The following is a 25,794-nucleotide window of genomic DNA, read 5'->3' as shown; positions in this document are numbered from 1 at the left end:
GATCGTCATATCGTCAGCCTGTGAGATCGACGATACACGATATTATCGTGGATGGGTAGAGCTAGAGAGAGACTCTTTGTTCTTGTCAAATCATAACTATTGAGTGTTTTAAACCGCGCAGGTGCGCGAGAGAGGCCTATGGAATCACCAATAATCGAAAAAATATACCTTCAAACATACTGATAAACTAACGTTAAATATAAAAATACTGTATTTAAAACAACTGTCATATCGCGCGTCCGCATCTGCGCAGGGAAGTTATCAGTCTAAATGTTCTGCAAAATCAGTCAACGGTGAAAATCAATAGTAGATTTCATTTAGAGTCCAGCAGTTTAACACTACTATTGGGCATAAACGAACACGTTAAATATAAAGTATTTAAAACAGGGAAGTTCATATATTTGTAGTAAAGTTGAATTGAACTGATGTATCAGTCAGACAGCGCTCCGGACCGCGCGCCTCATGACGAGTCTGACGCACCGCAACAGAAACAAGAATGAGACGCACTCTAACATAACTCTGGCATTAAACTCAGTGAGGGCTCGTTTAATATATTACACATATAAAGGCCGTTCAGATTACTTGTTAAAGTTCAATGAAATACCTTTTATCTGCAGACGATGTACGTCTGTTTGTGGATGGAGACTTTGTAACAGCCGAAACTATGTATTTTGCATGCATCACATTATAGTGCGGTGTGCATGAAAATAATAACTAGGCGGCAGATTGAATTTATTATCCATAGTGGTTCTCACGTACTCCTAAGTCATCACCACATAGTGCGTGTTATAAGTTAAGTGATCAGTCTTTAAGAAAAGGACTACGTGAGAACCATGCACTATGGATGATAAATTCGCTCTGCCGCCTTGTTAATTATTTTGTCTTTACTTTATTTGTGACGCCAAGAAAGAGTTAATCCGTCATGTCTGAGAAGAGCGCGTTGCAGTGTAGCAGCCATTAAATGTGTGGGACACCAACTCGACGTTTTCTATCTCTTTCATTTCATGGATTTATGAGTTATCCGAGTCAAAGCGGACAATTTCAGCGACTACAGGCTCTAATCCTCCTGCGCTCGCTGCCTGTGTATGTGTGTGTGTGTGTGTGTGTGTGTGTGTGTGTGTATGTGTGTGTATGTGTGTGTGTGTGTGTGTGAAATGCCGTGCTGAAGTGAAATAACTGGGCAGTTTGATAGAGGAATTATAATAAGCAGCCTAATAAAAATAATATAGTTATTATTATTATAATCTAATACATTAATAGGAAAATGAGCCTAATATCGTCTTGATTATCGACAGAGAATTCTGCTTATGTCGATATCTCTGACGATCGTCGATACACAATACTATCGCCTATCGGCACAACCCTACTTACTTGTATATCTTTTATTTATTTAATATGTAAATAAATGCATAACTCCCTTTAATAAATCCTTAAGAGGATAATGAAAAAAAAAAAAAAATTATAAATATACAACTAAGTGAATGCATAACTACCATTAATCAATCATTATATATTGTATATATAAAATAAAATAAAAATTACATTAAATAAAAAAAAATAAGTAAATAAATGCATAACTACCATTTATTAATCCTTAAAAGGATAATGGACTAATAAAAAAAAATACATAATTATAAATAAGTATAACAGACTAATAAAAACATTTTTTTTTAATTGTTTCCAATAATAATAATACTTAGTCAATAAATGTATAATATCGGTTAATCAATCTTGAAGCTGATAAAACACACAGAGAGTGTGTTTGTGATTGTGACAGTAGTGTGTCGCACCCGTGTCTTGAAGAGCTGGTCGTAAACCTCCAGCAGTCGTGGAAGCTGAACTCCAATCTCCTGCATGGTGAAGGTGACGAACCCCACGTCCCAGCTCAACCGGCACACTTCCTGCTCCAGAAACGTGACCAGGAAGTCTGAAGATCACAAGCGGCACGAGATCAGATCACGGTTTACATTCACACAGCGTCCAGAGAGATGAAGCTCTACCTAACGGGAAGTATCGAGGCGTTCCTGCGTATAACTTCCCCAGAGACACGATCTTGAGGCTCAGGGCTCTCATGCGGTCCGCCGAGCTCATGGCCACACTGTCGCTCAGCTCTGAAACACAACAGCAGCATCAGACACACGAGCCAGCGCACAGGAACAGGAAGTCTAGAGCGAGAGCCCAGAGCGCTCACCCTTCTCAATGATCTCCTGCCACAGCGAGTGCACTAGGATGGGGTCCGAGTGTCCCGCGCAGTGAATGATGGCCAGCTTACACTCCGACAGACGGAAATGATCCGCAAACTCACCATACAGCTACAGAAACACGAGAGAAACAGGTTTCTGAGACACATCGGATCACGAGCTGCTTTATCAGCAAGGCTTCATGTACCTTGGTGATGTCCATGAGCTTGGAGTCCAGCTGTGTTATGGCTCCCTGCACTGAAGGATGCTGGGAATACTGTCTGCGGAGCGTCTCCTGGATCTGCACCTGAATGCGCACCACCTGGAGGATCAGAGCAGTGTGAGTGCACTTACCCAATCATAAAGCTTGCTATTACAATGCATACAAACTCTTTACAATACACTGCTCAGCTCAGAGCCAGTGCTGGGATGGATGTTTTCTTTTTAACTTTTAGCATTTTTATTAGCTTTATTTTAGTGCAGTTTTTGCAATTAATACTTTAACTGAAATGTAAGGTCAGTTGCAATAACAAAACCTGGTTCTGAAAGTGTAAAGTTCAATAAAAGAGGATTAAAATTAGTAAAAAATAAAATAAAAAAAATACTATTAATCTTTCTCGGAGGTGATACAATAATTATTACTGATCTTGATTTTAAATAATAAATTTTAAAAAATCATACACAGAAAAAAGAAAATCGCTTGAGATTTACATTTTTATTTATATATATTTCTATGCAGCTTTTATTTTTAATTCAGGTTTTTTTTTGGTGATTACTATTTTAACTGAAATGTAAGGTCAGTTGCAGTAACAAAACTTGGTTCTGAGAGTATAAAGTGCAATAAAAGAAGAATAAAAATAAGTTTAAAAAAAAAAAAAAAAAAAAAACAAATCTTTCTCAGAAGTAGTAAAATAATTATTACTGATCTCGATTTCTTTAGTTGGTTCATTAAACCAACTGAACAAAAAAAGTATTGTTTTAAAGATAAAAGTACTTTTTAAATAATAAAAATAAAATTCACTCAGAAAAATATTTTTTTATATTTCTATGCAGATTTTATTTGTATTTCAGTTTTAGTTATTAAGGTCAGTTACAATAACAAAACTGAAAAGATAAATTACGAAAGCAGCCATTAAAGTAGTAAAAAAAAAATAAGTTACCAAAAAACCAGTTCAAATGTAATAAATTATTGAACCAACTGAAATACAATTCTCACAAAAAATTAAATATTTCTAAAACTTATTTATATTTAAGTTTTTTAATTTTAGGTTTCATCAAATGTTTATCCATATTTAAAAAAAAAAAAAAAAAAAGATTTTTCAGTTAAACTTTTTGGACAACAAGAACGAACTCCGCAATATTAATATTGCAATTTTACAATATTAATTTATATAATTTGTTTATACTCATTGTTTTAATTTACAGTTACATATTACAATAATTCTATTAAAATTTTATAAAAAAAACATTAATTGTAATTAAGTAATTAAAATTGTATATAATGAAAAAAAAAATTCAGAATAAATTATTTTATTTATATCTATTAGATATGTTTTTATTTAACTAGAACTGAAATTTCAGCCGCTGAAAATGCCATTTTAGTTTTTTAGCTGAAAAGAAACTGCTGAAAATGTATGGCGCACAATTTAACTGGCTTGAATTTGTACATTTAATATTAGTAAAATTGAGTTAAATTAAAAATCCTAACAAAATTGTTTAAAAAAAAAAAAATATTTATTAAAAAGCATTTTCGAGGCTAAGCGCATCCAGAGTTTTCATTTTGGTGCATCCCTAATATTTAATCATTTATCATACTGAAATAAATGTACTTTTTTTGGCCCTATAAACACTTGAGCATTTTTACAATTTGAATTCCAATCAGAAATAATTGCAAATAGACCCCCAGCTGTTTTTCTCTCAGCACCTCCATCTTTTCCTCCAGTTCATGCAGGAACTCTCCGTCGGCTCCCAGTGAAGAGACGCAGGACGAGCTCTTGGCCGAGAGGATGGCTCTGGAGATGTACTCCAGACGCTGCTTCAGAGAGATCTCCGTGCTAAACACAAACACTTGTGTCAACTGGTAATGATGCATATGAGTATCCAGGACCTTAAATATCTACATGTATGATCAGGAGAACTATTATAACCTGTGCATGTCAGCCAGACGCGCCAGAACGTGCGCTGCTTTCCCAAAGCTTCGGTTCTTCTCGTAGTATCGCCACAGAAGGTCCATGTTACACACTTTACTCTGGTCCTGCTTGATCATGTGCATCAGATGATCCTCGAGGTAGGGCGAGTTCACCTGGAGCAGAGAAACACCCTGAACACAGAGCAGAGAGGAGCTGTGTGTGTGTGTGTGTGTATGAGATCACTCGTACCTCCAGGAGTGTGTCTGTGAGGTCGGCCTGGATCAGCCAGTTATAGAGAGCGATGTGGAAGAGCTCGTCCTGAGATCTCTGAGCGAGACCCAGCATCTGCTCAAACTGAGAGAACAACCAATCAGAATCAGCCATGACCCAGTCATGTGAGGTCAGATGAACAATAACAACAGAGGAGAAATGTTCAATAAACATTAGAGAGGTTGCTTTGGCTACCACCCAAAATTACATTGGATGAAGTAAGGACTAAACAAATAAATAAATGAATAAAGGTAAATAAAAAAAAATTATGAAAATATAATTTGATGAAAAAAAGGGATGTTGGCTTGTCCTAAAATGACAAACTAAATAAATAACTTGAACAGGAATATTAAATAATAATAAAAATATGAATGATGAGAGGAAAAACTTAACTGATATGAGGAAATAACTGATATGAATGTAAATTCAAGAACTAAAAGTGTTAAAACTAATTAAAACATTAAAAAAAAATTTTTTGCAAGACTTTGAAACTTAAAAATTAAAAATTATATATAAATAAATGAACATTAGAAATGTTGAATAAAATGTACAAAAATTTAAAATATAAAGAAAATAAAGAAAATATAAATATATGAGAAAATTCTTAAACATTACAGATGTTGCCTTAGAAATTAATTGAATTTTTTTATTATTGAATAAATAACTTGAACAGGAATATAAACAAAAATTATAAGATGAAAATGAAAATATAAATATTAAAGGAATATTATATATATTATTTACACACACACACACATACACATATATATATATATATATATATATATATAACAGGAAAAAATAAACATTAGAAATGATTCCTTGGCAACTAACTGAAAATAAAGCTGAAGAACTAAAACTATCAAAAGTACTAATATTAAATAAAAATGTAAAAATAAGAAAAGCACTTTAATAAAATTGTAACAAAAATAAAAGCTCATTCAAACTGCTAGTAAGCCTTCTCTGAATAACACTGGATCTCACAGACTGGACTCACATGAGCCGCAGCGTCCTCATTGCTCAGCATGTTGGGGTCAGAGGTCATGACGGGGGGTCCGGGTTGTTTAGGGACGCTGGGAGACTGAGGGGCCGCTTTGCTCTGGTTCACCAGCTCCTGCATGGTGTCCGTGATGCATTTAAAACACGAGAGTCTAGACAAACACAAGAGTTACAGATCGACTTCCACAGCAGCACCTCAGGAGAGTGTGTGTGTGTGTGTGTGTGAGTGCGAGCGTGTGTGAGTGTGTGTGAGTGCGTGCGAGCGTGTGTGAGTGCAAGCGTGTGTGAGTGTGTGAGCGTGTGTGAGTGCGAGCGTGTGTGAGCGTGTGCGTGTGTGAGTGCGAGCGTGTGTGAGTGCGAGCGTGTGTGAGTGCGAGCGTGTGTGAGTGCGTGTGTGAGAGCGAGCGTGTGTGAGAGCGAGCGTGTGAGTGCGAGCGTGTGTGTGTGCGTGTGTGAGAGCGAGCGTGTGAGTGCGAGCGTGTGTGTGTGAGAGCGTGTGTGAGTGCGAGCGTGTGTGAGTGTGTGTGAGTGCGAGCGTGTGTGAGTGTGTGTGAGTGCGTGCGAGCGTGTGTGAGTGCAAGCGTGTGTGAGTGTGTGAGCGTGTGTGAGTGCGAGCGTGTGTGAGTGTGAGCGTGTGTGAGTGCGAGCGTGTGTGAGTGCGAGCGTGTGTGAGTGCGAGCGTGTGTGAGTGCGAGCGTGTGTGAGTGCGTGTGTGAGAGCGAGCGTGTGTGAGAGCAAGCGTGTGAGTGCGAGCGTGTGTGTGTGCGTGTGTGAGAGCGAGCGTGTGAGTGCGAGCGTGTGTGTGTGAGAGCGTGTGTGAGTGTGTGTGTGAGTGCGAGCGTGTGTGAGTGTGTGTGAGTGCGTGCGAGCGTGTGTGAGTGCAAGCGTGTGTGAGTGTGTGAGCGTGTGTGAGTGCGAGCGTGTGTGAGCGTGTGCGAGTGCGAGCGTGTGTGAGAGCGTGTGCGAGTGCGAGCGTGTGTGAGAGCGTGTGTGAGAGCGTGTGTGAGTGCGAGCGTGTGTGAGTGCGAGCGTGTGTGAGAGCGTGTGTGAGAGCGTGTGTGAGTGCGAGCGTGTGTGAGTGTGTGAGCGTGTGTGAGTGCGAGCGTGTGTGAGTGTGTGAGCGTGTGTGAGTGCGAGCGTGTGTGTGAGCGTGTGTGAGTGCGAGCGTGTGTGCGAGCGTGTGCGAGTGCGAGCGTGTGCGAGTGCGAGCGTGTGTGAGTGCGAGCGTGTGTGAGTGCGAGCGTGTGTGAGCGTGTGAGTGCGAGCGTGTGTGAGTGCGAGCGTGTGCGAGCGTGTGTGAGCGTGTGCGTGTGAGAGCGTGTGCGAGTGTGTGAGCGTGTGCGAGTGCGAGCGTGTGCGAGTGCGAGCGTGTGCGAGTGCGAGCGTGTGCGAGTGCGAGCGTGTGCGAGTGCGAGCGTGTGTGAGTGCGAGCGTGTGTGAGTGCGAGCGTGTGTGAGTGCGAGCGTGCGTGAGTGCGAGCGTGCGTGTGTGAGAGCGTGCGTGTGTGAGAGCGTGCGTGTGTGAGAGCGTGCGTGAGTGCGAGCGTGTGTGAGTGTGTGAGCGTGCGTGAGTGTGAGCGTGTGCGAGTGCGAGCGTGTGTGAGTGCGTGTGTGAGTGCGAGCGTGTGTGAGCGTGTGAGTGCGAGCGTGTGTGAGTGCGAGCGTGTGTGAGTGTGAGCGTGTGCGAGTGTGTGAGCGTGTGCGAGTGCGAGCGTGTGCGAGTGCGAGCGTGTGCGAGTGCGAGCGTGTGCGAGTGCGAGCGTGTGCGAGTGCGAGCGTGTGCGAGTGCGAGCGTGTGCGAGTGCGAGCGTGTGCGCGCGTTCGCGAGTGTGTGTGCGTGCGAGTGTGAGCGTGTGTGAGTGCGAGCGTGTGTGAGCGTGTGCGAGTGCGAGCGTGTGTGCGAGCGTGTGTGAGCGTGTGCGAGCGTGTGTGAGTTCGAGCGTGTGTGAGTGCGTGCGCGTGTGTGTGTTCGCGAGTGTGTGTGTGTGTGTGTTCGCGTGTGTGTGTTCGCGTGTGTGTGTTCGCGTGTGTGTGTTCGCGTGTGTGTGTGTTCGCGTGAGTGTGTGTGTGTTCGCGTGTGTGTGTGTGTGTTCGCGAGTGTGTGTGGGCGTGCGAGTGTGTGGACGTGCGAGTGTGCGTGCGAGCGTGTGTGCGTGCGTGCGAGTGTGCGTGCGAGCGTGTTCGCGTGTGAGTGTGTTCGCGTGTGTGTGTGTGTTCGCGTGTGTGTGCGCGCGCATGTGAGTGTGTTCGCGTGTGCGTGTGTGTGTGTTCGCGTGTGTGTGTGTTCGCGTGTGCGTGTGTGTGTGTTCGCGTGTGTGTGTGTTCGCGCGTGTGTGTGTGTGTGTGCGCGCGCGCGCGCGCGTGTGTGTGTGTGTGCGCGCGTGTGTGTGTGTGTGTGTGTGTGTGTGCTGACCGCTCCTGGAAGGCCTGCTGGCCGCTCGAGTCCTCCTCCGGCTCTCCGTTCCTGTAGAAGTGCAGTCCCAGCTTCTGAGGGTCTTTCTTATCAGCGGCTGTGAGACACAGCTCCATCACTCCCTCGTAGAAACGCACTGGACGAGGACACATTGAGATCAGCTGGTTATATCATGATGGGAGCAGATGAATGGTTCAGTGGTTCTGTGCTCTCACCCTGTCTGTACTGGGAGCAGACGAGGGGCAGGTCTGTGTGGTGACTGATCTGCTGATAGAGACGCAGAGACTCCTTCAGCGTGCGCTCCTTCTCAAGCTTGTTCTGGATCTGTCTGGAGCTCTGCAGCAGCTCATTGGCCTGTCAGGAGAGGAAGAGACCTGATCACGTCCTGAGACTCAAACGCTAACAGTTTTAAAAGTATAAAAAACACCTTAGTTCAGGGATACTCAAAAAGAAAAAAAAAATTATATATATATAAGAAATGAATGAATCAAATAAAAATTAACTAAAATAAACCACATATAAAAAATTTCTACACTAAATAAATACAAAAACTAGGTACTAAAAATAATAATAAAACATAGCTATACTATGAAAAAAAAAAACTAAAAAAGAGCACAGTTATACTGGAGGAAAGAATAAAAACAATAGTCTGTTAATAGTAAAAAATAAATAAATAAATAGAACAATAGTTGTAACTAAGTACAAAAAGTAAAAACAATAAAACATAGCTATACTAAATAAATACAAAATATGAGTACTAAAAATACAATACGATAAGAAATAGACTCTCTCTCTCTCTATATATATATATATAAAACAAAAATAAAAGAAACTAAAAATTAAAATAAAGTACATAAAACTAAAACAACCAAATTTAAAAATTTAAAAGAAAAGTAGAAAATTTTATACAAACAATTTTTTTTTTCTAATGAAGGTAATAGTCACTAAATAAAATAAAAAAATTAAAACAAAAAACAATAGACTCAAATAAAAAACGACAAAGCTAAGATAATTAAAAAGTAAAAAACAAGCTAAAAAATTAATTAAAAAAAAAATTTATAACCAAGCTAAAATAAAATAAACAAGCTAAATAAAAACGATAAATAAAAATAGCTATGAACAAATACAAAAACTGAACTAAAAACGAAATGACTGAAATTAGTAAATAAATAAATAAAACCAAAAAAAGTTAATTAAAAAACTGAGCTAAATAAAAAAAAATATGCATACATACATTAAAGTAAAATAAATAAAACCAAGAAACGTTACTTAAAAGAATAAGCTAAATAAAAAATGCATACATAAAAGTAAATTAAAAAATAAAATAAATAAGAGACTGATTCGGTCTATTTCTCCACCCGTGTGGTGTGTGTGGCACCTTGGAGCAGATGCTGTCGTCGCTGCTGTACAGCAGAGGGCAGATGTCTCTCAGGTGAGCGCTGACGCTGTCTACAGACGCACTGTCTCTGATGTACACGTTAATGAGAGCCGTGATGAGAGCGCCGCTCAGCTCCCGTCCAGAAACAACCACATCCTTAAAACTCACCGCCTTCATCTGATCCTGAAACTCCTGACGGAGGAAGACAAACACATCAACCATTTGACAGAACAGTCCACGACAGGTAACAGAGAGAGAGAGAGAGAGAGATGGGTCGCACTTTGGGCATCTCTGAGATGATAAGGCTGAACTGATGATCACACAGAAGCTTCCAGAGCGCCAGCGTCTGATACGAGCGATGAACCAACTGCTGCATGGCCTGGAGAGACGCTTTCTCGTACACTTGAGCCTCGGCTGAGGAACGAACCGGAGAAGATGGTGAACATCTGAGCGCTCACAGACACAGAGAAACAGAGAAACTCACTGTGGTACTTCCTCTGGAGCTCCTGCTGCATCTGCTGAGAGCTGGAGCCATCGGGACGCATGAATCCCAGAAGCCTTTGCTGCAGGTTCGCTGGCGAGCTGAAACTGAGCAGGTCAAGTAGGTTAAGCCACAGTTAAAGCATAGATATGGTTACACATTTACTTTAAATGTAATAAAGCTTTACCGAAAAAAAAGGAAGATCAGTGATAAAATATTCAAATATTTTTAGTTTTTAAATAAGTCACTAAATAAATGCAAAAAAAAAAAAAAAAAAAGTTTTATAGAATAAAAAAAAATCTATTTTTAAATTGTTTTTATTTATTCTTGTCATTTATTTAAAAAATTTAATTCAAAGTTAACTACATAACCAAAACTAAATAAATATATAAAATCGCTAAATATATTTATAGAAAATATAGATCTTATAAACTGTCTTATAAAAGGTCTAGAAATATTTTATGCATTTAAAACAAATTAAAATTAAACTACATCACTAAAAATGTGAAAATATAATTTTAAACTAATAAAACACTAAATAAATGATAAATGAAAAAGTAAAAAGTATTTTTAGAATATAAATATAATTTATGAACTTATGAAAAAAAAAATTTAAAATGTAAAACAAAAACGAAAAAAATTAATCACTGACTACAAATCTGAAAATTAGTGAATAAAACTTAAATAAAAACTAAATAAATCTAAAAATCATTAAATATACATCTTATAAATATATTTATATTCACTCATTAAAAGTATATATTTTTTTAAATATTTAAAATAAAACAAGCTAAAAAAAGAATCATTAACTACATATCTGAAAATTTGTAAATTAATAAAACCAATTAAATACTAAAATTTAAGTAAACAATAAGATAAATCCAAACTACAATCTAAATAATTATGTTTGATTTATTTAAATAAATAATAGGATTGCTGGTGAGATGAAAGTGTAGAGGTCAAGTAACAACCAGATGAGCACGAGAGGATCTGAAGGACACTTACCTGCTCACACCGAGAGAAGACGGACTGAACTGGGAGTTTTTGTCCAGGAACTGCTTCAAACCCTGAAGCTCCATCAGAACGAGCTCCAGATCAGATGAACTGGCCGTACTCTCCAGCTGAAACCAAAGAACATCATCAGAGAAATAACAGCCATTTCAACCTGAACCGAAACACACAGAATGATTGACAGGCAGAGAACATTTCTGATTGGATAAAAATCTGTGGGAAGTGGAGGCACTACAAAAAACTCTGGAATGCAAATGGAGCAGAAATGTAAAGATACTCCAAAATTACAAATCATTAGTCACAATCAATCAATCAATAAAATGACAAGTATTTTTGTAAAAATGCTCCAAATCTGCCACTACTCCCAATAAACTAAATAAAGCACTTGTGTAAAAATTTTTTTTTTTTTTAAATCTGTTATTACTCTCAATAAAAAAAATGAAATATACAAAAAAAGTTTTGTGAATAGGCTTAAAAATCACTCAAAATATAAAATGTATACAAAAAAAAAAAAATGCTCTAAAATCTGCCGCTACTCACAACAAACAAAATAAAGCACGGTTATTAAATTAAATAAAAATCGGTTATTAAATATATATATTTTATTGTAAAAATGATAAAAATTGAACTCAAAATAAACAAATTATAAAAATAAAAACAGAATTAAAACATGTTTGTAGAAATGCTTCAAAATCTGTCATTACTCCCCAAAAAAACTAAATAAATCCGTATTCAATTAAATACAAACAAAATAAATAAAAGAGTTTTTTTCTTGTAAAAATGCTCCAAAATCTGCCACTACTTAAAATAAACAAAAGCACTTCTTTAAAAAAAACTCTAATATCGGTCATTACTCACAATAAAAATACACAAATAAAAATAAATAAAATATTTTTGTAAAAATGCTCAAAAATTTCGCTCCGAATCAACAAAATATATAAATAAAACATGTTTGTAGAACTGCCTCAAAATCTGTCATTATCCCCAAAAACTTTTATAAATCATTTTTCAATTAAATACAAAATAAATACAAACAAAATAAATATATTTTTTTTTATTTCTTGTAAAAATGCTCCAAAATCTGCCGCTACTCAAACAAAATAAAGCACTTATGTAAAACAAAATTCTCTTATATCTGTCATTACTCACAATAAAACTACATAAGTATAAAAACAATAAAAAAATCTGTCACAATAACCAAACTATATAAATAAAATAAAACATGTTTGTAGAAATGCTTTAAAATCTGTCATTGTTCCCAAAAAACTAAAATCATTATTCAATTAAATGCAAAAAAATTATGTTTTGTTTTGTTTTTTGGCTCGTAAAAATGCAAAATCGGTCAGCCACTACAAACTAATAACAATTTTTTTTTTTTTTTTTAAATGCTCTAAATTTGGTCAGTACTCACAATAAGAAAATAAACAAATAGATAAAAACGTATCAATTCTGTAAAACGGCCTTAAAATCGTTGATTACTCACAATAGCCACAGTCTGACTCCCTTTGGTTATGATGTCCTCCGCCGAAAGACTCCCATCCCAGATGTTCCTGTTCCAAAGCATCAACATTAGACAAGAGTCAGTCAAAACAAACTTCATCCTTCTGTTTCAAGCGTTCATCAACTCCCATCAGTCTGTATTTGCTGCTAAGGCTGACTGACCCCAGGATGCGAGTGAAGTAGATGCTGATGCCGTTGTGTTTTCCAGAGAAGATGACCTCGGGTCCAGAGGAGGTCAGCGCACCGCTCGGGCTCATGGGAGCAGCCGAGATGTAAGGCGTCGACATGCTCGACGGGAACACGCCTGACGAATCAAGACGAGTCAATCACGTATTTACAGACAACAGCCAAACACATTCATAACATAACACCTGAGCAACAATCACTTATAATATTCAACGGGATTGTGATATTACTGCATGTTGTTAAAAAAAGAAAAACTGATTCTATATTAAGATTACCATGCAAAAAAACAGGAAAAAGAAATCAAAACGATGCATCATGGGTCTGGAATAAAGAATATTTACTTGTTTAGAAAGATTGCATGGAATAGTTCAACCTAAAAATTTAAATATCCTAATTCTCGGTCAATCCCAGATTGTTTCTTCATCAGGTTTGTAGAAATGCAGCATTGCATCAGTGTCTCATCAATGGATGCTCTGCAGTGAATGGGTGCCGTCAGAATGAGAGTCTGATAAAAACATCACAATAATCCACAGCACTCCAGTCCATCAGTGAACATCTGGAGAAGACAAAAGATGAAACACATCCAGCATTAAGATGATTTTAACTCAAACACATAGAGTCTATAATCCATAATAACACTTCCTTCAGTGAAGAAGTGTTCTGGTCTGAATCAGGAGAGAAATCTGCACAGATCAAGCAGTGTTTATAGATTATAGACTCGTATGTAGTGCTGGGCGGTAAACCGCAGACACTGTTTCAGACTGCGAGGCGTGGTGAGGGTAAACACTAGGGCTGTCACTTTTGTGAAAAAATCTTTTTCGATTTTTAAGACATAAGTGTTCATTAAATCGATTGTAAAATCGATTTTCCATGTCTAAAAAAAAAAAAAAAAAAGACATTTCCTTTTTCAACGTCAAATAACGGACGAACGTAAAGAGAGCGCTGGAAAAGCACAACTCTGCAATATTTCTTATTTATTGGTATGAAGTTTCGTGCAGAATAACAAACAGCAACAGGAGTGCAACATTCTCTAATATATCGATATAATATATCGATCAACATTTTCGGGGTCCAGAGCAAAGCGTTTTTTATTCACTATATGTCCAGCTGTTGAGCAGACGTGCTCCGACCGCACTGATGTGCCAGGGTGGGGGTATTACTGCCAATTTTAACCACAAAAGCCGGTCGCTGTCAGCTTGCAATGGTCCTTTTCATAACTCAGAATAGGTAACTAGATGTGCGAATGAGGGGAATTCACGGCGACCGCGCCGCGAGACCTCCAGACGCACGTAAACGCGTCTTTCCATTGACTTAACATTGAAATCATTCGCGCCAGACGCTCTATTCACGTTTGGTGTGAACGCAGCATAAGAGGACGCTTTCGACGTCACTGGGTCTTATAGGAGCGTACAATTGCTGGTATTTTCTGTCTAGCTTTCGCAACGCATACTGCACGTCCGGAAGTCTTTATTTTCTTTTTCTGCTTTTTTGTGAGTTTTGTTACATCTATATTTTTTAATTGTTTAATTATTTTAAAATGAAAAGTATACATATTTGGTTAAAATCAATAACTACATGGGACTGCAACGACGTCCTGTGTGAAAGCACAAGGAGTCCGTGCTGAGGACTGCATATGCACCGCAGGCAGATTGTGTGTGAAACCGGCGTTACAGCCAAAAAAGAGGAACCTGGTCTATTGTTTGGAGGTTTTTTGATTTCCAAAAATCTGACGTCGACCAAACATCCATTTTATGCAAGTGCTGTCATTTTATGCAATGTTAACTGATGGATTATTGTGATGTTTTTATCAGACTCTCATTCTGACGGCACCCATTCACTGCAGAGCATCCATTGATGAGACACTGATGCAATGCTACATTTCTACAAACCTGATGAAGAAACAAACTCATCCTGATCTGGGATGGACTGAAGGGGAGGACAGTTAGCGTGAACTATGTGTTTAAGATCTACTAAACTAGTACAGACAGATTAATGAAGCGGTCGCTGGTTTGAGGGGGGGGGGGGGTATACCTGGGGCAGGTGTGGCAAGGAAACTGGGGTTTGGTAGGGGACTGCCAACAGTTATTGGAGATCCTACAATCACGACAGATTAGAAGTTAGTCGACATCGACACATCAACAGCCGGCTACTGGTAAGTGATCTGACACGGTTAATGGTTAAAACAACAAGGTTGAGATGTTAGTCACCTGGAACGGGGGAGCTGAAGAGTGGGCCGACGTTACTGGGGGCAGAAATGGCTGATGGGAATCGCATATGAGCCTCTCCACCGTACCTGTATGAAAACACCTTCTCTATTAACCCATCACGTCGAAACTAAAGACATAAAGCCGTGCAACATATCAAATATTCATGACAATACATTCATGACGATTTTGTTGCCTATATAAAATTAAGAAAAATCATGATTTGTGAATATTGCAATGATTTTTAAGGTACATTTTTATTTAGTCATGCAATTCATTTTACTGGAATAATTGTTGCACTGGATCAAAACTGATCAAAAATTGAAAATCACATTGCTGTGCAATAGTCAAGACGCACTGATTGCAATTTTCTAAGAACTATAATTGATAGCACATACAAAAAAAATAAAAAATTCAAATGTATATATATTTTTTTTTCCATGTTTATGAAATAAATTATAGTGCTTTATAACCAACACTTATTCTAAACGCCAATCCAAAACAATTTGATTTAAAGCAAATCCAAAGATTTTGCATGTTTGCCGTTAACTTCATCATATAAGTCGCAACAAATGCAATGCAATGTAAGTTGCTGTGGATAAAAGCATCTGCCAATTGGATAAATTATGCAATATAAATCTAAATCCATTCAGTTCAAATTAGAGCCCGACCGATATTATCGGCCGATATAAGCTAATTGCATTTAAATCGGCATCGGCATTTATAACGGCCGATGAAACATGAGAAACAGAGTCTCATGCTTCACTCATGTTATGAGTGTTGCACAGTGTGCCCACCAGAGGGAGCTCTGCAGCTCCAGAGTTAACAACAGCGCCAGAAGTCCACTACAGAAGAAAACGATCAACTGTTTTAACGGTGAGTCTGTCGTTCGTCATGTGAAATGATTGTAGATTTAGTTCATACCCTGTATATAAAAACTGTGTGGTAGTTCTAGCTAACGGTCCTATCATTATCATTTCTAAATATTCTGTAACATCACTTACAGCCGCTAATGCATTGCTATATTAGATTAGCCACAAAGCTAATACCATGTTTATCAGTGGAAGAGCGCGAACGTTAATAGGAGGTCAAACTATAACGTTAGCGTTTAACTTATTCTTATTCTATTGCGGTGTGTTTCCCACATAATGACCGCGTAATTGGGCCTTTCACACAGGACGCGGTATGCATGGCGCTTGCCGCTGGGCTCAGCGTTGCCCTTCAGATACAACGCGATTTGCGCTGCGCTATGGCGTAGGCGGAGTTTTAAAAACGTTTAGCGGGAGCTCTTTCATAGTCTGTTCCTCCACCTTTCGGTCAGCAGCAAACATGTATCTGTCCCGTTGTAAGAAGCGAGCGATAGCGCTAGTCCTGCTGTTGAGAATAAAGAGAGAAGCAAGGAAGAAGAGGCTACCCTCAGGTCCAGAGAACAATTTGGTGAATTCAGGCTGGTTACGTTACTCTAACGCTAATAGCTTCCTTTTTAGCAGGCCCTTTAAATGCTTGCTATTAACTTGTTTGAAGGTGGTTCTTCTCAAAATTGACAGCGGTGTGTTCATGACACTAACATTAACCATTCAACTTCGAATTGATTCCGTAATCTTCCGGTAATAGTAGGCAAGACGATGTGTCTGTGAGAGCAAATATAGTGTAGTTACAGTAACTACGGTAGCTGCGTCAGAAATGATTAAACCAGAGGGGACATGTAAATAAATGTGAGCTTTTTACATATTGTTTCAAAGCAGCTTTACAGACATAACAGGAAAATGTTGAAATAATATTGTTAAATATAAGTAGGTAATACCTATTGCTTGACAAATAAAAAATATATATATATTTCTCATTTTTGCCTATGTAGGAGATCCCAGTTTATTATTATTATAATTCTAATGATGACATGAGTAATGATACATGGTGATATTATTAATACACATGCTTATTCTTTCTCTGTCTCTCTTTCTGCCTACAGATGGCTGAAAAAGGTGAATGCTGTAGCAGCAAAGTGTGGGACTACTTCTGCAAATACTTTAACTTTAGTATTATAATTTATTTACAGTACACACACAGACTGTTAAAACCAGCTTCAACTGGAAGAAAGTAAAAGTGTTAAATGTTTAAAACCAGACTGTTTTTTGATCATTAAAAAATACTTTTGATGTGCAATTGTTTAGTCATTGAGACTGTAATCTAAGGCTTTTTTTTTAACATAGTCCATTCTGGAAAATGGTTTATACAGCCCACATACATAGAACAGGCAGATATTTTGCTATTGAATTTTGTGTAAGTGCAGTTTATAGGAAATGGGTCTAATATCCAGATTATTTTTAAAATCAAAATATCGGCTTATAAATCGGCTCTTTTCGAGTTAATATCGGCATCGGCCCCCAAAAATCCATATCGGTCGGGCTCTAGTTCAAATCGTCCATTTAATTGAATCGATTAAATAAAAATCGCAGCAGGTGCCAGCTCTCCACATAGCATTTTTTCATACACTGAATGTTAAAAATATCTGGGAAGAGACAATTATATATCATAACATCTGACCTGAAGAAGGCTTGTGTGGCCCAAACAGAAACCTCTCGATCACTGGCTGCAGAGGAACAGGCCAAGATGAGCGCTGTGGCACACGCCTGCCCTTCCTGTACACCAAAAACATGCGTCTTTATCGACAAACTCACATGAACGTGTCTGCACTCTGAGGTTAAGTGTGCCGTCTCTCACCCCGTGCAGCTTGAAGAAGCTCTCGATGTCCTCGCTCTCGCCTCCAGCGCTGCTCACCAGCAGGTGGCGCAGCTGATCCACCGGCCGCAGCTTGTGGAAGATGTGACTCCCCTGAAGACAGGAAACAAACCGTGAGAGAGGAACAGCACGGAGAACATCGCACCGAGAGAATCGGTCATACCTGAGCGGACAGGAGAACAAACTTCTGCGGCGGGACGCTGTGCTGCTGAACGACGAGAGGAGAGTCAGTGACCGGAGCCAGATCTTTATTGATAGGAGAGAGGATTCTGGGAGATTTGGTTTCTTCGATTGAACACAGAGCCCACGAGTGACCGTCCACGCTCACCGTCATCTGGAGGAAGAGACAGAAACACGGATGTCTGGGGGTTGCTTTGACATCGCAGTTAAAAAACAAAGGCTACTGCGACTTCTCAGTCTGCAAGATATAAATTCTGAGGAACGAAATAATTATAGAGTATACACTCGTAATTATGACTTTCACACAGTTCTGAGTTTATCTCTTGCAATTCTTTTTTAGCACAGAATGAAAAATTCCCTTTCAATTCTGAAATCGGTTTTATTTTTTAACGAATTTTCGGCATTTTACGTTTACATATTTCTGGAATCCATTTTCTCCATTTTAATTCTTAAATTCTGTTTTAATGGATACATTACATTTTAGTCATCAATAAGTATTATTACTACTACATGTGTGAAATATTTTATTTTGTTTTCCCTCAAATTCTATTTATTATTTACCACAATCTGTTCATTTTTGGGGATATTCCATTTTAGTGGTTAAATTAAATTTGAATCTTTAAAAAGTGAGTTTAATCAATTTAAACGTTTTTTTTTTAAACAATAATAAGGCCCAATAAATTGTATTATTATTTTGTTTTTTCAGAAATTCGTGTTGTGCATTAAAATTTTTCTTGAAATCAAATGAAGTCATAAAAATTCATTTAATTTATATTTTAATTAAATGATCAATCATACAAACAATTTCACTTTAGATTTACTGTTAAAATTACTGTATGGATTACATTTTTGTAAAAACATTACATTTTTTATTATCATACACCGAGACATGTGTTCTACAGTAGAATAGAAATATATTTCAAATTAAACCAAACTTTTATTTTGACGGGTTGCTGTGAAGACTTCTGTGTGTGTGTGATATGAAGGTAGTTGTTCTCACATGAAATGTAAAATGCTTATAAAGGCACTCTCTGGAGATGAACTTTTGATATACATCCAAGATTTTAGCAATTCCAAGACATTTAATGTTAAACCGTTCCATAAACAGAAAAAAAGTGGGAACTGAGAAATACAAAATCAGACAGACAGGAAGAGGAAATCATCTCTGACCTGAGCTTCCATGAGGGGCGTTTTAAAGGGAAAGGAGTCGTGGTTGATGCACCAGAGAACGTCGCTGTCTTCTGCCTCAGACGCAGCCATCAGCAGAACTCCTTTACTGTAGAGAGCCTTGTGAACTTTAGCAGGTTTCTGGAGGGTGGAGGACACAGAGAATCCGGGCGGCAGACGCACATGCACCAGTGTCAGGATGCTCGGACGGGACGCCATGTGTTTGGCGTTTGGAGGAGCAAAAGGGATGGTGCTGAAGTACAGACGCACACCTGCAGAGAAACAGCGTTTAGAGGCTTATCAGAGCCAGGATTCATTCATAAATCATACCAGCGTGAGTGACTGCCAACAGCTGACAGTCTGACGACTCGGAGCGATCAATAACTGCGATCTGAACGATGGGTTTGAACACGGAGCGATCGATCGTCCTGAAAAACAGACAAAGACAGATGCATTAAAGGTGAAAAAATCTAATTCAACATGTGCATCGGTGACATATCTGTAACTAACTATCATCTTTAAATCATATTTTGCATTTCATTTAAGATTATATTTTTATCAATAGGAAATCAATATTATAACATGATTTAATAAAGTAATTATCAGGAATTAAGAGGAAACAGGAGCTTTTTTTTTTTAATTATTTTTTTATTTACTTTTTTATTATAATAAAATAGTATTTCTATTATAATGTTATTAGATATATTTTTATGATCAATTATTATTTTTAAAGAAAGCTAGGAATGTTACATTGGTGATCATATCAGTAGAAAACAATATTAAATGTATTTATTTTTTGTATTAATTTCACATTAAAATAATGGTACACTTATTACTAATATATTTGTTATAAATTAAAAGTATTTATATACAATAAAACATTCTTAACAATAGTTATTAATATATATTAATGTATTTATTTTTTATCACTAGTTAAGGAAAATAATATATTGGTAACCATATCAGCATTAACCTATATTTGAATTTTTAACTTAAATTTTAATTTAGGATATTGATAAATATTACTTCATTATTGATCAAATAATTATAGTATTATTTGTACAACAATTAACAATGTATACTAATAATAAAAAGTATTAATAATTAAGAAAAACTTAATTTTACATGTATTAAAGATAATGATTTACATAAGAAATAACTACAATAATAATAATAATAATATAAAAATAAATGACAAATAAAATACTTAAGATTTATGCTTTCAATAATTGAATCATATATATTTACTCGTTTTTATATTAGTGACCATATCAGCATTGACCAATATTTGAATATTTAACCAAATGTTTTGTTTAAGATATTGATATAACTATTTTATGAATAACAATTATATTATTTGTACAATAAATAACTATTATTAATAATAATAATAATAACAACAAGTATTAATAAGACAAACTTTTACTTTACATGCATTAAACAAATTATTTACATAAAATAACAACAATAATAAAAATTATAAAAATAAATGACAAATAAAACACTTAATTTATATTTACAATAATTTTATCAAATATAATATATTTACTCGTTATTATATTGGTGACCATATCAGCATTGACCAATATTTGCATTTTTAACTTAATCTTTAGTTTAAGATATTTATATAATTATGTTATTATTAATAACATAATTCTGATATTATTTGTGCAATAAATATGTATATTAATAATAACAACAAATATTAATAATTAATAAAAAAACTTTGATTTTACATGTATTAAAGATAATGATTTACATAAAAAAAATGCCAACAACAATAATAATTTAAATTATAAAAATAAATGAAATTAAATACTTAAACAATTTATAATTTAATATAATCAAATATAATTTAATTACTTGTTTTTATAGTCGTTTTTTTACTTTTAGTTTAAGATAGTTATTTTATTATTAAAACAATAATTATAATATTATTTGTACAAAAAAATAATAACTATTGTATTTATAACAATAACAGTTAAAAAAATATAAAAATAAATGACATTAAATTATTGTAAACATAAATTGTTATAAATATTTTATCAAATATAATATATTTACTTGTTTTTATATTGGTGACCATATCAGCATTGAACAATATTTGCATTTTATTACTTTTATTTTAGTTTTAGTTATTTTATTAATACAATAATTATAATATTATTTGTACAAAAAAATATAACTTAATTGTATTTATAACAATAATAGTAAAAGAAATATTAAAATAAATGACAAATAAAATATTTATAACAATTTATATTTACAATAATTTAATCAAATATAATATAATTACTCGTTTTTATGTTGGTGACCATACCAGCATTGAACAATATTTGCATTTCTTTTTACTTTTATTTTAGTTTAAGATAGTTATTTTATTATTAATACAATAATTATAATATTATTTGTACAAGAAATAATAACTATTGTATTTATAACAATAACAGTTTAAAAAATATTAAAATAAATGACAAATAAAATATTTACAATAATTTAATCAAATATAATATAATTACTCGTTTTTATATTGACCATATTAGCATAGACCATTATTAGCATTTTTTTACTTTTATTTTAGTTTAAGAGTTATTTTATTAATACAATAATTATAATATTATTTGTACAAGAAATAATAACTATTGTATTTATAACAATAACGGTTTAAAAAATATTAAAATAAATGAGAAATAAAATATTTATAACAATTTATATTTACAATAATTTAATCAAATATAATATAATTACTTGTTTTTATATTGGTGACCATATTAATAACTTTATTGTATTTATAACAATAACGGTTAAAAAAATATTAAAATAAATGACAAATAAAATACTTCTAACAATTTATATATACAATAATTTAATCTAATTTAATACATCCACTCATTTTATGTCAACTTTACGATTGTAAAAACATATCGTATTTATCAGCCACATTATTCTACACGTGCATCAGGTGAAGTTTTACCTGGCGATGTTTCCGGCCGCAGAGACGATGGAGCTCTGAGACATCGCTGCGACTCGACTCATGCCCCGTCCATCAACGCCCAGATCATACACCTGACACACATCAAAACAACCACATCAAAACTGATCATCTATCACCAGTCTCCGGTTCATTATGAAGGCGCTCACCTGCAGGACGCCCTTCTCCGAACGAGTGTATAAAATGTTCCTTGAATTATCAACAGCGATTTGAACAACGGGATCTGAAAGGAATGACTTGATTTAATAAGAAGCATGGATTGGGCTGCTTGTGTGTGCTGAAGGACTCTCTCACCGTCCTCGGAGAAGCTGAACTGCAGCAGTGAAGGGATGAGGAACGACAGGCTGCTCTTGGAGTGATTGATCTTCCTGCAGCGCTGACTGAACCAGCCGGCTTCAGCCTGATACGCCATCTCATACAGACAGCCGTCTTTCCCCGCCATGAAGATACGGCCCGCATCCGTGGAGGTGATGGCCAGCAGGTATGTGTTATCGGTGGGGATGGAGTAGAGAGGATCTGGCAACAGCTGCATGGCTCCTAACATGCTGTCATTGAGACCTGCGGCACACAAACACACACCGAGACCGAGACTCAATCAAACATGTGCAGACGCTGATTAAATCACATGACTCTCACCTGTATGTGCTTTCGGGAAGCTCAAGCCCAGGATCACGACGTCCACCGGTGTGGCCAACACTAACAGGAAGTGGATGTGAGGCTGAAAAATACCTGTAACAAACAGAAGTAGTCAGTCGAGGTGGCTAGTAATAAAAACATGCAACTGAATATTGAAAAACGTAGTTGGATTTTGGCCTTAGTTTGCTTTCCATATTAATGCTTTTGTTTATTTATTAAAGAATGTTTATTTCTACTTTTCTTTTTAAATCATACTGTTCATTTATGCTTATATATATATATATTTTTTTTCCCCTATACATGTATTTTAAGAAGAACTTCTAATAGTATTCATAAAAACTTCTAAAAACTAATTTCATAATGATGTTTTATCACAATCATGTTTTATATTACAAATATGGTATTGGTATGGGTAATCTTTATTGTTAAACAAAAGTAAACAAACAAAAAATTGTAAATAAATATGATTTTTTTTATAATGATACATCATAACAAATAATATAAATTAATTATATGTAGAGTAAATATAAGGAAAAATGGCAAATGTTTCACCACTGGTCATATTTTTACACAAAACATTAACATTAATAAACATTCATACATATATTCATAAACTTTCTGATTATGTTTACTCTCTTTTGTTTATGTATTTTTTCCCTGTTGTTTGTTAAATGCAAACGTTTGTGTTGATACTCTTTAATGTTCTCCTGAAAGATTTCTGCTTGTACACTTCAGTCTGCATGAATCATTTCTGTTCCTTCAATTAATAAAACCCTGTAAAAGACTCCCCGTGTCAATATAATATCTGTAATATAAAACAATCAGTGGTTAAACATCAAATTATTACAAATAAGCATCTCCAGAAAGAAATACTGCGATGCATTACATGCATGTTTTTAGGTAATGATGCATTTATCATCCTGAGAATCAACCCACAGCATTCTCAGCAACTTCTGACAGTGAGCACTAAATAGTGCACAACAGATAAAACAACTAACCAGGCTTAGGTTTGACCAGTCCAACGGACAGAATAGTTTCACTGAGCCCGTCAAAATACGCCACATCGCTCCTGAAGAAACCAACAAGACAAATAAAACTGAAAGTGCACTTCCAAGTCTGCTAGAACACATTTAATGACTCAAATGTGCAAAACACACATTTGGAACAAGGTTAAAATAAAAAAATTATCATATTTAATGCCTTTTAATGTCATTCTACTCACCCATCCTCATAATTCCACATAAAAATGTCATTATCGATGGTGAGCCACGCTCGGGAGATTTCAGGGAAAACTCCCATCATGCAGTTGCACTGCATATCTGGAAAAAGTGGGAATTAAGGCCCTGCAAACAACTTACTGGAATAATTCTACAAGACACTTTCACTGTAGGGTTAACTGTACAAACGAGGATCTCTGTGGAAGGATACGACCGAACTGCTCCACGAGCTCCGGAGGAAGAGGAACCCTGTGGATGGAGCTGAGCTCCGGGAGACTCGGCACGCTGATCATCCCCGGGCCCTGCAGGGGGTAATCCATGTCCGACATCCCCGAGAGCGAAGGCATGTCTGCCAAACACCAGACACAAGCACATGAACGTGATTTATGCTCAACAAGCACGTCTCAACAACGGCCAGACCGAGTCTCTTACTGTGTGACGGGACATTGAGGAGCTCTGAAAGGTCCGGGAAACAGCGGTCCTCCTGCAGATGCCTGTCAATCAAGCAGCTGGAGCTTTCCAGAGCCTCCTGAAGAACCGCGGCTGGACTGCAGGAGCCCAGACTGGACGGCATGATCACGACAAACCACCTGCAGAGAGAACAACATCTATTATTATAGATTATCATTTAAAACATATATTAATATATGTATAATACATTATAATCAGTAATGCAATATATTACAACACAATGTTTAAAATTAATTAAATAATTTATTGTTATAATTATATATATATATATATATATATACTCTGCTATTCAGAAAATTCTGAACAGTAAGATTTGTAATGTTTTTAAAGTCTCTTCTGTTCACCAAGTCTGCATTTATTTGATCAGAAATACAGAAAAAAACTGAAATATTGTGAAATATTATTACCATTTAAAATCATGGTTTTCTAAATTAATATGCTTTAGAATTAAATTTATGTATGTGATCAAAGCTGAATTTTTAGCATCATTACTCCAGTCTTCAGTGTCACATGATCCACAATATTCCTGACCAGAACAGACTTCTTTAAAAAAACATTACAAATCTTACTGATCCTAAACATTTGAACAGCACTGTACACACACACACACACATAACTGTTATATATATATATATATATATATATATATATATATATATACACACACACACACACATATACACTCGTGGCTAAAAGTTTTGAGAATTACATAAATATTAGTTTTCAAAATGTTTGCTGCTAAACTGCTTTTAGATCTTTGTTTCAGTTGTTTCTGTGATGTACTGAAATATAATTACAAGCACTTCATACGTTTCAAAGGCTTTTATCGACAATTACATGACATTTATGCAAAGAGTCAGTATTTGCAGTGTTGGCCCTTCTTTTTCAGGACCTCTGCAATTCGACTGGGCATGATCTCAATCAACTTCTGGGCCAAATCCTGACTGATAGCAACCCATTCTTTCATAATCACTTCTTGGAGTTTGTCAGAATTAGTGGTTTTTTGTTTGTCCACCCGCCTCTTGAGGATTGACCCTCAAGTTCTCAATGGGATTAAGATCTGGGGAGTTTCCAGGCCATGGACCCAAAATTTCAACATTCTGGTCCCCGAGCCACTTAGTTATCACTTTTGCCTTATGGCACGGTGCTCCATCGTGCTGGAAAATGCATTGTTCTTCACCAAACTGTTGTTGGATTGTTGGAAGAAGTTGCTGTTGGGGGGTGTTTTGGTACCATTCTTTATTCATGGCTGTGTTTTTGGGCAGAATTGTGAGTGAGCCCACTCCCTTGGATGAGAAGCAACCCCACACATGAATGGTGTCAGGATGCTTTACTGTTGGCATGACACAGGACTGATGGTAGCGCTCACCTTTTCTTCTCCGGACAAGCCTTTTTCCAGATGCCCCAAACAATCGGAAAGGGGCTTCATCGGAGAATATGACTTTGCCCCAGTCCTCAGCAGTCCATTCACTATACTTTCTGCAGAAGATCAATCTGTCCCTGATGTTTTTTTTTGGAGAGAAGTGGCTTCTTTGCTGCCCTTCTTGACACCAGGCCATCTTCCAGAAGTCTTGGCTTCACTGTGCGTGCAGATGCGCTCACACCTGCCGTCTGCCATTCCTGAGCAAGCTCTGCACTGGTG

General features: G+C 36.5%; 1 protein-coding gene across 1 annotated transcript in view; it reads right to left on the bottom strand.

Annotated features, from left to right (window-relative positions):
- LOC132132255 (nuclear pore complex protein Nup155-like) overlaps window positions 1-24,255 on the bottom strand; it is a 25,374-nt gene extending 1,119 nt beyond the window's left edge. Inside the window, exons 1-30 of the mRNA XM_059544609.1 lie at window positions 24,114-24,255; window positions 23,893-24,030; window positions 23,687-23,783; window positions 23,463-23,533; window positions 22,465-22,557; window positions 22,123-22,386; window positions 21,978-22,051; window positions 21,811-21,902; window positions 19,167-19,264; window positions 18,840-19,108; window positions 17,653-17,823; window positions 17,472-17,582; window positions 17,295-17,389; window positions 14,754-14,839; window positions 12,523-12,664; window positions 12,344-12,410; window positions 10,855-10,970; window positions 9,853-9,956; window positions 9,649-9,782; window positions 9,369-9,560; window positions 8,206-8,344; window positions 7,991-8,126; window positions 5,577-5,730; window positions 4,559-4,663; window positions 4,328-4,482; window positions 4,105-4,234; window positions 2,389-2,502; window positions 2,192-2,312; window positions 2,001-2,111; window positions 1,791-1,927 (exon numbers count right to left, since the gene is read on the bottom strand). Of these exons, the coding sequence (XP_059400592.1) occupies window positions 1,791-1,927; window positions 2,001-2,111; window positions 2,192-2,312; window positions 2,389-2,502; window positions 4,105-4,234; window positions 4,328-4,482; window positions 4,559-4,663; window positions 5,577-5,730; window positions 7,991-8,126; window positions 8,206-8,344; window positions 9,369-9,560; window positions 9,649-9,782; window positions 9,853-9,956; window positions 10,855-10,970; window positions 12,344-12,410; window positions 12,523-12,664; window positions 14,754-14,839; window positions 17,295-17,389; window positions 17,472-17,582; window positions 17,653-17,823; window positions 18,840-19,108; window positions 19,167-19,264; window positions 21,811-21,902; window positions 21,978-22,051; window positions 22,123-22,386; window positions 22,465-22,557; window positions 23,463-23,533; window positions 23,687-23,783; window positions 23,893-24,030; window positions 24,114-24,255 (3,858 nt within the window). The remainder of the gene's footprint in view (window positions 1-1,790; window positions 1,928-2,000; window positions 2,112-2,191; window positions 2,313-2,388; window positions 2,503-4,104; window positions 4,235-4,327; window positions 4,483-4,558; window positions 4,664-5,576; window positions 5,731-7,990; window positions 8,127-8,205; window positions 8,345-9,368; window positions 9,561-9,648; window positions 9,783-9,852; window positions 9,957-10,854; window positions 10,971-12,343; window positions 12,411-12,522; window positions 12,665-14,753; window positions 14,840-17,294; window positions 17,390-17,471; window positions 17,583-17,652; window positions 17,824-18,839; window positions 19,109-19,166; window positions 19,265-21,810; window positions 21,903-21,977; window positions 22,052-22,122; window positions 22,387-22,464; window positions 22,558-23,462; window positions 23,534-23,686; window positions 23,784-23,892; window positions 24,031-24,113) is intronic.
- Between the last annotated feature and the right edge of the window lie 1,539 nt (window positions 24,256-25,794).

This window comes from Carassius carassius, chromosome 49 (assembly GCF_963082965.1).
Source record: "Carassius carassius chromosome 49, fCarCar2.1, whole genome shotgun sequence".
NCBI classification, from domain to species: domain Eukaryota; kingdom Metazoa; phylum Chordata; class Actinopteri; order Cypriniformes; family Cyprinidae; genus Carassius; species Carassius carassius.
Note: the sequence above shows the minus strand (reverse complement) of the source record. Positions and strands in the feature narration are given on the sequence as shown.